This window comes from Coturnix japonica, chromosome 38, assembly GCF_054131305.1.
Source record: "Coturnix japonica strain WE chromosome 38, WE-NBRP24, whole genome shotgun sequence".
Taxonomy (NCBI): domain Eukaryota; kingdom Metazoa; phylum Chordata; class Aves; order Galliformes; family Phasianidae; genus Coturnix; species Coturnix japonica.
In genome coordinates this window covers 3,640,897-3,651,418 of record NC_140700.1, presented here as the reverse complement: position 1 = coordinate 3,651,418, position 10,522 = coordinate 3,640,897, and the positions used below count along the sequence as shown (strand labels likewise).

The 10,522-nt window shown below is 53.3% G+C and overlaps 1 protein-coding gene across 2 annotated transcripts; it reads right to left on the bottom strand.

Moving 5' to 3' along the window:
• Positions 1-1,759: 1,759 nt before the first annotated feature.
• IKBKE (inhibitor of nuclear factor kappa B kinase subunit epsilon) lies at positions 1,760-10,500 on the bottom strand. Of its 2 annotated transcripts, none has more exons than XR_014938759.1 (20): positions 9,588-9,983; positions 8,934-9,074; positions 8,684-8,813; positions 8,216-8,397; positions 7,894-8,054; positions 7,693-7,803; positions 7,436-7,615; positions 7,090-7,270; positions 6,832-6,896; positions 6,660-6,751; positions 6,301-6,402; positions 5,477-5,552; positions 5,256-5,368; positions 5,040-5,116; positions 4,832-4,871; positions 4,549-4,650; positions 3,347-3,443; positions 2,829-2,941; positions 2,560-2,631; positions 1,760-2,297 (listed from the first exon to the last, which is right to left on the bottom strand). XR_014938759.1 is itself a non-coding variant. In XM_015885389.2 (20 exons), exons 1-20 carry the CDS (start codon positions 9,672-9,674, stop codon positions 2,264-2,266), a joined length of 2,178 nt encoding a protein of 725 aa, XP_015740875.2. In that variant the 5' UTR covers positions 9,675-10,500; the 3' UTR covers positions 1,760-2,263. The 2 variants fall into 2 exon arrangements, 1 of the variants encoding a protein (XP_015740875.2); XM_015885389.2 differs by having other exon boundaries at positions 7,068-7,270; positions 9,588-10,500.
• Positions 10,501-10,522: the final 22 nt, after the last annotated feature.

Sequence of the window (10,522 nt, the reverse complement as noted above, 5' to 3'; positions counted from 1 at the left end):
GATCACCTCTCAGGTGCTCCTTTATACACTGAGCTGAAGACGCAGACCCTCCTGCACAGAGCATGGACCAGGCTGCACAGACAGCTGGAACAAATTACCTTTTCCCCTCTGAAATGACAGCAGGGCACCGGAGCAACGCGGAGGGCTGAGAGCCCAAGCAATTAAACTCTCCCAGATGAGGCTTTTGTGGTTGTGGGAGAAGTGAAAGGGAAAATATGATGGGCAGATTCTGGAGTCGCTCTCTTCTGTACAGGCTCCAGCACTGCAGCTCTGAGGACTCCCATTTGCAATGCTTTTGGGGTGCAGAGATGAGGGTGTTTGGATCAGGTGCTGCTCTGAAGGCCTGATGACAAAGAGACAAAGCGAGTTTCTGAGGATGGGATGAGCCAAAGATGCTTAAATCCCTTTGAAATAATTTAAATTGAAGGATGGATCTGGCTCTGAGTTACAAAAGACGATTGCAATAGGCAACCCCTAATAAGAGCCTAAAATGAAAGGAGCAATAATACAGCTTGAAAAATCCCATTTTTGTTTGTTAAGTAACATGACTCATATTGGAAGGTCCTTTTCTTCCCCATTCGGGATCCTGATTCACTTTCATGCATCCTCTACTTCTGCATGAGACCAGCAGCAGATTTGTCCTCGGGTAAATGGTTTCCCCATAGAGGGATGTTTTATCTGTTCTCCTTCCAGACTGGGAGATAGAGCAGATTCACTGCCATTCTCTGCTTCCTCAGCAGGTTTTCAGCTAATGCAGGAAAACAGGAGCAGGGTTGAGAATTCGGGGGGGGGGGGGGGGGGGGGGGAACTAAATCCTGATGAACACAGGCAAGAAAATCCCTATTTCATTTAGATTCTGGGAGTCCTCTTTGCAGCTGCTGCATTATGGCAGCTGAAGGGCTATTAGCAGCTCTTCCTTTTGGTGCAGGCCAAGAAATCAATCCTTCCTTTTGAAGCCAAAACACGTTCCAGGTCAAACACTCACATGGTCCACATCAGCACAGCTCCAATGGACCTGGGTTCAGTGAAATGCTGGTTGTGAAGCTGGGAGAACCCTAGGAAATAATTTGCAGGAGAGAAGCTTTTAAGAGGTGGCTTTGCTCCACTGCTTCCACAGCAAGCGGTTGGGTTTGGCAGTCGGGATGTTGGTTTTTACAATTAAAATGAATGGGAATATACAGATTTGGTGCCAAATACCACTCAGAAAGTGGTTTCCTGTACAGGGGCAGCTCCTGACTCTCCTATTCCTACATGAAAATGAAGCCAGGACAGACTGGAGCCACTGCTCCCTGCTCCCCCTGTGTCCATGCTGAGAGCCAGGCAGCAAGATCTGCATCACATCCCTCCCTATAGGCATATAGGGGAATGAGGGAATATTCCCCATTGTCAATGCAAGGAGCAGCACTGGGTGCTGCTCTCCCTCTATGCACCATCCCAATCTTGGGCTGGGGTCAACCTTGAGTTCCCAGAGCTGAGAAGCCCTGTGAGCCTCAGCTGGAGGCTTTGGGCTGAGCTGGAATATATCACCACCATAGAACATAATGGGATGGGTTCAGACAGGCAGGATGAGCCTCCCAGCATTGAGTCAGACCTGCTTGCCCAGACCATGGCCTGGTCTCTCCTTGCAGAGACACCTCTGAACCTTGGAGTCATCCCAGGGCTTTGCTGGATCCTGTTATCCCCATTCCTGCCCCCATCCCTGCTGCAGCCCAGCTTTGCCATCTCCACTATTTTACCCCACAAATTAAAGGCAGGAGGCGGATGTTAAGGAATTCTCAGTTATACTTACAAAAATACACCAAAACAGAGAAACCTCCCTCAGCTTCCTGTGCCCACACAACCATCAGCAGTGCTGGGATGGGGCTGAGAGTAGCAGGAGGGCTAAAGAGGCAGCAACAGCACAACTGGGGCTGGTTTTGCCATCTCCTCCTTTGGATGCAGCCCCTTCCTGCCCTGGGCTCAGTGAGCAGGGTCAGAAATCCCCAAATAGGCAAAAAGGCACAAGGAAATTTCTTTGTGTACACTCTTCATCATCCGGCACTGGGATACAGAGAAGCCAGAAAGCCACTGAGTCCTTCAAGCACTTTTTAAAGGAGAAAAACCTGGTGCTGAAGCAGTTTCCCATTAAATATTCAAGGCTTGCAGCCACCCAATGCTGAAGAACTGTGCAAAAGTGCTGGAGCACAGAGGTAGGATCCAGAGGGCTGCTTTAGCACCATTGCAGTGTCGGAGCAGTGCAGGACCTGTTCTCTTTTGCAGCTGCTCAGAGCCCAGGAGCAGGAGCAGCCCCACTGAGCCTGTAGGAACAGAGCAAAGTTTGGGGTTAAAGGGGCAGTGCTGAGCCTGGCCTTGTTCCCATGGCTGCTTCTGGGATGTCTTCCCTTGTTGCATGCACTGTGGATGAGCTGCAGCACTGCATTCAGTCCTATACAAACAAAGTTGGGGTGAAGCACAGAAGGCGATGCAGGTGCAGTGCTGCTGTGACAGCCGTGGTGCTGTGGCTGTGCTCAGTGCCCGGCCCCAATGCAGAACACAGGGCTCTCCAAGTGCTCCACTCACCGCTCGATGATGCCGTTGTTGAACTGGAGGTCGCACGTTACCGACTTCATCTTCTCCAGCAGCTCCTGCATCCTGCACAGACACAGCCCAGCTCTGAGCATCCCCCGGAGGAGCAGAGGAGATGCCCCCATCCCCATTCACTGAATTGAAAGGGAACCTGGCAGCACAAGGGCATTGCATAGGGCTGCACACAGCTTCCCACCTCCACCCCAGCTCTGCAGAGCCCTCACACCGAGCTGCCCCATGGACAAACTGCCCCCGACACTCACTGCAAAGCCATCTCCTGGCGTGTTTGGCTCAGGGGAACGGGTGAAGGCACTGCAGGGATCAGGGCCAGGCTGTGTTTCTCTGCCATAACCACCTGTAGGAACTTGTCCAAAGCCTGCAGAGATGCAGAGGGTAAAGCTCAAACACCCCATGAGCTGCTCATTGTTCGTGCCCTCCGTGCTTACCCCAGGGTGACAAAGCACTCAAGGAAATGATGCAGGCAGGCTCACACCCAGCCCACCCACTCCTTAGGATAAACAGGACAACCCAACCCATCTACACACCAGCCCTGCTGCAGCATGTCAGCTAATCCATCACCACAACCAAAGGTGATGCTTCAGCTTATTGAAGCACAAACCCATCCACCCAAATCCAGTTTTAGAGCAAGAGTGGCACTGCAAAGGGGTTCACCCAACCATTGCTTTGCTTGGAGGGGAAAGCAAACTCCCAAACCTCTGAGCACAAAGCTAGAAACTCCAAGTATGACACCAACACCCAACACAAACCCTGCAGCACCCACCAGCTGCAGGCAGCCCTGGCACTCGCTGGCTTCCACGCTGCAAGTGCTGATGTGGTTGCTGAGCCTCTTCAGCTGCTTCTTTATCTCACAGACTTTCCTAAGAAGGGCAAGAAGAGCAAATGTTGCAGTCAATGTCGGTCACACCGTTTGATATTCCTTTTCATTCTGCTTTCTGCAGGCCTTGCCGGATCTGAGTTAAAATCCCCAAGGGAAAGCAAAGGAGTGTTGCAATTAGGGCTGCAGCTCTGCTATCCAAACAGCACTAATAGCAAAGCAATTAATTAGGGAAAGTGCTGCTTTAAGTGGGATTGGGATCATTGCTGCTGCTCATAGTGCACTGCTGTCCCTGCTGCTGCTGGGTGCCTTGGGGTGAGATGCACACAGTTGTATAAACAAAACCCTTTTGGTTTGGCCTTAAAATAAAAAGGGAAGAATATTTCAGGTGAAACGATCCACCTAAAACACCCACATCACCACAAAACGCTCAGGGATAGACTCCAAACAAGGCAATTACTGCTGGAGTGAAACTAATTTTAAAGAACCAATGGTGACTCACAGTTCATTGTGCCCAAGGATGGAAAAACATGTAAAAATACCCCAGGAAATAACAGCTGCTCCCCCCTCCCCTGCTCTCTGCTGCTGTGATGGGCAGCAGGTTGTGCTTGAGCAATGCAGGGCAGCCTGCTCTGTGTTTCAGACCCCAAACACCACTTAATATGAGAGCAGACATGGGGAAGGTTTGTTCATGGTCACACCGAGCTGCTGCTCTTATATTGCTACTTTCTGAGTCCCTCAGCAGCAGTTCTATGGGCTCCATCCATTCACATCCCAGTGTCAGATCAGTGGCCCCCCATCCCCATTCCAACACCAGGTCAGTGGCCCCATCCACAGCCCAGTATCAGATCAATGGCTCCATCTACATACCAATGACAAACTAATGTCTCCAGCCCAACACCAGGTCAATGGTCCCAATTCACATCCCAGTGTCAAATCAATGCCCCATCTCCATCAGACTGATGGCTTCATCCATATCTCAATATCAGATCAATAGCTTCATTCTCATCCCAATACCAGGCCAATGGCCCCATCCACAGCCCAATATCAGATCGATGGCCCCATCTCCATTCCAACACCAGGTCAATGGCACCATCCACCTCTTAATATCAGACCAATGGCCCCATAATCATGAGCTGGACCCATACCTCATCCTGCTGCCATGCAGGGCCAGAGCCTTCTGGTACCTCTGTGCACAGTCCTCCTGGAAGATGAGCAGCACCTTCCTGGCCAAGTGCCCCAAATTCACCCTGAAACCAGGAGATGAACAGGAAAATGGGCATGGAAACGAACACTGGTTGGTTCCTATGGAGCCACATGCTGTGCATGTCCTTCTTCAGCCTGGATGAGCCACAGACATGCTGCATCCCATTGGGATGCCATAGCAATGCCACTGTGGGGCTGGAAGGGGGGGTAGGTGATGCCACTCACTTGTCCAGTTTGTGTATCTGCTCCTCATTGTAGCCCAATGCTGTGGGACGAAAGACACCATCAGAGCAAGCTCAAGTTTGCAACCCAATCAGTGTGCGCTCCTATAATGCACAGGGGCTCTTCAGAGCAGCAGCCCCCAGGGTTAATCTCACATAGCATAGAAATACAAACCAGCAAAGGGAAATCATTTGTTCTCTTCCAAACTCACCCGGACACATCCTGGCCTTGCGGAACTGCTTGTAGATGAGCTGCATCTTCTCCAGACAGCACTCGATCTGCTGGATGCTGTGAGGTGTGACCAGGAAGGAGGTGTGAGGCCAAAGAGGGTGAGACTGGGGTTCCCTCACACCCGAAATCAAACTGAAAACAGCTGTAAGGGTTTGGGTAAAGCACCTACAAAACCCTTGTCTTTGTACCTACAAACCTTTTATCTTCGTGTGCTTGTTGCCCATGCTGCACCAGTTCGGACACCATCCCATCCAGGACCCCTTGGAAGTCAAAGATGCTGTGGGAGCACTGGGAAAGCTCCTCTGCTACCTGTAGAGATCAATGGGAGGAGGTGGGGGTCAATGGGAGGTTCCTGGCTCCTCCCAGTGCTGCTGGCACCCATGGGTGCTCCCTCCTCCTTCCCCCCTGGTTGCTCACCCTCTGCAGCCGCATCTTCACTGCAGCCACATCCTTCAAGGCAGGCAGTGCATTGCCCCCAGGAATGGCCTCGTACCTGCAGGAAGCCAAAACAGAGCAATCTTGAATATCCAGGGGGTGAAAACAAGCCATCACCCAAGCAGGAAGAACATAGGGCTGTCCCCTTGCGAAGCTCAGGGCACCCAATGGGAGCCACACGATGCAAAGCATTAGTTGGTATGAATCTGCTTGTGTGCAATTTGTTCCTATATTGTTCTCTTGTGCAGCTGGCACAGGCTGAGAGCTGCTGAAGCCAGCAGAAATGAGCCCAATCCAAAGGCTGTTGGTAAAGGATGGATGAGCATCGCATCCAAAGGCAGCATCAGTGCTTTGGAGCTACATGAATTCAGCTGAAGTCAATGGGAACCATGTGTCTGCATCTTTTGAGATGAAATGGAAATTAAGAAGCTTGCTGGATTGAAAAGAGGAGAGGAAGGCAGGCCAGCAGCAAGGCACTTTGCACTGCAACAACGAGATAATAAGCAGAGTAAACCTGGGTTACTTTAGACATTATGGGGTTGGTTTTGCCTGGGGCAGAATGCTGGGGTGGGTGCACCCAAAGAGGGCAAGGACGGCCCCAGGCTTATTATTATTGGAGCCCCTCTGATGAGCACAAAGGACACAAAGGGTTTTGAGGATATAAAGGGTATAAGAGGGGTAAAATTATAAAGGACACAAAGAGAATCCCATTGTAGCTGGTTCAAGACGGCTGGGAGCACCCCAGGGCTGCTCTTCCACTCTGGGATCGTGGGCTGTAAGAGCCCCATGGAACCTTTTGCACTTACAGCCCCTGGGTCTTCGCCTCCATCAGCTGCAGCCCAGACAGCACCGTGTGCACCCCTCTCCTCTGCTCCAAAACCCTCGAGCACTCAGACCTCAAGTTGCCACTGCCAGGAGAAAAAGTAATTAGAGTATTAGAGCCCTGTATGCCAGCAGCTTTAGGGCTCATGGGGCTCAGGGAAAAGCAAAGGGTAAGAAAGGAGGAGTGCTGGGTGGGAGGGTGCTGCTCTGCAGGGAGCAAGGACACAACATAAGGAGCTCCCACCCAAAGGGAATGGATGCAATGGGGAAAATACACAGTGATGATCCTAATGAGGAAGATGATGATGACTCCCACTGAAGCAGGGGGTTGCCTGGCACTCACATCACCCAGTGCAGCCCCCGCACTGTCAGCTCCTGGCACCGTTGCAGCTCCTGTGCAATCCTCAGTGTCTGGTGCACAGCACCCACTGCACTCTGCAAAGCAAAGGGATGAAGAGGGGGCTGTGTCCGCTCTGCTGGGGCTCCCCACATCCCCCCCATCCTCCTTTGCCCACCTTGGCAGTGCTGCAATCAGCCACCACGTCAACCTTGGGGATGAACTTGGGGAAGTCGAGCGCAGCTGGAAAGGTGGAGAGCGGTCAGAGAGATTCAGGAGGGACATCCCAACAAAGTCAAGAGCTGCCCATGCACCGGAGCACTGCAGTGCCCGAGGCTCAGGGCAGCTCTCCAAGGCTGGAAGTGGATGACCCCTGAGGTCCCTTCCAACCCAAGCTGTTCCATGGGTACTCACGGTCTCTGTATCTCACACCCACCACGTCCTCGGGCTGCTCAGCACAGCTCAGCAGAGTCAGAGGGTTGTGCCGGGTTGTTCTGCAGAAGTTACGGGCTTGGAGGTTGGGGTCCAACTCATACGGGTGGCCTTCAAAGAAATATTCTTGGTGGTGAGGGATTATGTCTGTTTGTTTGAAGACGGCGTCTAAAAACTTGCTGGTACTAAAATGGAGAACAAAAAAATAAGGAAGGATGGGGAATGAGCCATGAGCTCAGCACTGATTTCCACTGCTTGAATTGCAAACGTCCTCTTGTAGCACAACAGCACCGAGGCCATGGAGGAGCTGAGCCCCCCAACCCACCCCCAGCCTCGCTGTGCACCCTCACGTGTTGTAGGAGTGGATGTAGATGCGGTGTGAGGACGCCTGCTGCAGGGAGAAGACGTCGACCGCGATCCTGTGCAAAATGTCATTGGTTTCTGCAAAGAACTGATCGAAGCCCCAGCATTTCTCCTGATCCACCTCCAGGATGTTGGCCAGAATGGGGACGAGCTGATCCTTCAGCCCCCTGCGGCAGCAAGAGGAGGTGAAATGAACGTCTGTATTGCTGCAGCCACGTGCAGGGCACCCCATAGGGACACTCACACCGACAGCTGGCAAGTGAGGGGCAGCTCGTAGCTCCACTCGATGCTGCCGTTCTCCTGCCTCTGCACGCCTGCAATGGCCCCTGGGGGCTTCTCAGTGGTGATCTTGTACCTGGGGTGCAGCAGGGAGGGATGTAAAAAGGCACAGCTTACAACAAGAGCACAGAGTGGGGGGAGAGAACAGCCCAAGGAGTGTACACACATGGTCTCCTTGTTCCTGCGGGGTCCCCCGAAGGGCACAAAGGGCAGCCGGCCTGTGGCAGCGTGGTAGAAGGTGACGCCAATGCTCCATAGGTCGACGGTGACACTGAATGCCTTCTGCTGTGGCTTCCGCAGGACAGCACGCTCATACATGTCGGGGTGCTGAGGGATGGAGCAGAGCATCGCTGAGCCCCATAGGGTGGCCATTCAAAATGGCCCTTAATGGTGGAGGTGGGTTGATGGTTGGACTGGCTGACCCCTTTGAAAGGGGCTCTGAGCATCACTGCTGGATGGAGGGATGGATTCAGTCCCCCTGTACTCACCAGGTACTCCTCGGTCCCATAGACAGACACGAACTTCTCATCATCCTCCAGCTCTCGAGCAGCACCAAAGTCAGTCAGTTTGTAGATGCTCTGCCCGTCCTCCCCCACCAGGCGCATGATGTTGCCTGGTTTGATGTCCCTGTGCACGATGCCGTTCTCACGGAGGTGGTTCATCCCTGCCACTGGGATGTGTTGGGATCAATGAGAGAAGGGCAGAGGTGGGGACAGACCCTAAAGGTGGCTGCATGTTAATGGGGATCACATCAGGAATTGGGGCTTTGGGTAATAGGGAGGAGCAGGGAGCACATAGGGATGCACAGCCCTAAATCCTCAGCTGTAGGGCAGAGTCCATCCCCAAAGCTATTGGAAAGGGAAATCCTTTAGGGGGAAAGCAACACTCCCCAACCACCCAGTGGTGCCATGCATGTAGTTTGGCCCCGATGCCAATGGGACAGAGACGCTGCTCACCCACACACTGCAGCACCACGAGGAACTCGGGCTCAGCTAAACCAAAAGCATTGGCAGGGTCCTCAAGGACGCTCAGCAGGCTGCCACTGGAGCAGTACTCCATCACCAGCACCTTCTGCTTGCTGCTGCCCTGCAGGGATGCAGGGTGAGCTGTACAGACCCACCTTCCCACCCCCCTCCCACATCATCAATAGGGCTGTAGGATTCTGCTTGGATATAATGCAGGAGGGAGGGTCCTGGTCCTGCTTACCATCTCCTCCACTGCAAACAACTTGACGATGTTCTTATGGTTCAGCTTCCTCAGCATCTCAAACTCCCTCATCTGCACCTCCTGCGGCCGCAGGTAGCTGGCTTTGTTGAAGACCTTGACAGCAACCAGCTCCCCTGATTTCTGGGCAAGGAGGAAGAAGAAGAAAAGGGAACGATGGCTCAACCCATCCCTAACAGCACCATTAGCCTCGCTGCTGCTCTGGGTGCCAATGATACTCAGCACAGCTTTGGCTTCCTACACTGCAAAAGCAAACGCTGCTGCTCTGCTCTGTTTGCTTCCTGTCGCTGCACCCACGTGGCACCCACGTTCCTGCAGCGCTGTCAGAGCTTTGCAGTGGGGTGGGGGCACCAAGCGCTGTGCTCTGCTGCTCCACACTCACCTCTACCCCACACTTAATGAAACAGAGAACAGCAGGGCTGTGAGTCTACCCCAGTGCTGCTGGGTGGGCACACAAATGGCCCCTTCCTGATGCTGGGGGAGCAGCAGAGCACGGAGCTCAGCTCACCCCAAAACCAGCTTGTATCCCACATAGAGAAAAACAGAAACAAAGCCCTGGTAACACACAGCAGGAGGGCACAGGGGTTTGGCAGCCCTGGGGTGGCTGTATCCCCCCTCCAACCCCCATCTCCTCACCTTGCTGCGGGCTTTGTAGACACAGGCCGTGGCTCCTTGGCCCAGCAGGTCGTCTGTGCTCCAGAGGTAATTGGGGGTGCTCTGCATCGCCTGTCAACACTGTCAACGCTGCTCCCCCTTTTGCTGCCAGCAATGCACACAGAGCCACAGCACGGCTGCATGCACAGCACGGCTGCCCTCCTACCTGCACATGGGAGGCTGCTCTGTGCTCCAGCAAACCCCGCTGCTCGCTGGGACCTGTTGGGACCGGCAGCGCAACGCAAGGAGATGCAACAAAGTGCAGGCAGAGAGAGCTGCAAGGTGGGGAAAAGCACCTCCCCGCTGCAGAACAGAAACCCACGGGATTGCAAAACTCGCTCTGCAAGCATCGGCTGCGGCTGGAGGAGGAAATGCTTCAGCTTCCTGCTTGAGAGAGAGAAAAAAGCATTCCCAGAGTTGCAAAAGAATGCAGGAAGAGCAAACGGTGCTGGGCATGGCCAGCATGCAATGCTGCATGCAGGGAGCCAGGGGGAAGGGCTGAGGTTTGGAGCAGTGCTGTGCACCGCTGCTCTTTGTGTCCTCAATGTGGATGTGCAGATGGAAGATGGCTGCAGTGATGTGATGGAAAAGCCTGCAGCCCTCAAGAGGAGATGGGTCACCCCAGGACTGCAGGATCAATGCACCCTATTGGGGTGTCCCTGCAGATGGCAGCGTTGCAGCTCCCATCCAAAGCCATAGAGCTGTGTGTCCTTCACACCCAGGTAAAACCGCCCTAAATAAAGCCCAAGCAAAGAGGAAGCATGTGCAAAGAGAGCCTCCATGTGCACTCAGCAGGGAAAAGAAAGCGAAACAACAGCTCTGGGAGCAATAAAACCCCCCAAAGCAAAGCTTTCTTCCATTTCCAACCCACACACGCCGCTTGCAAGTGATGGATGAGCCGAGTTGGGCTGACAGCA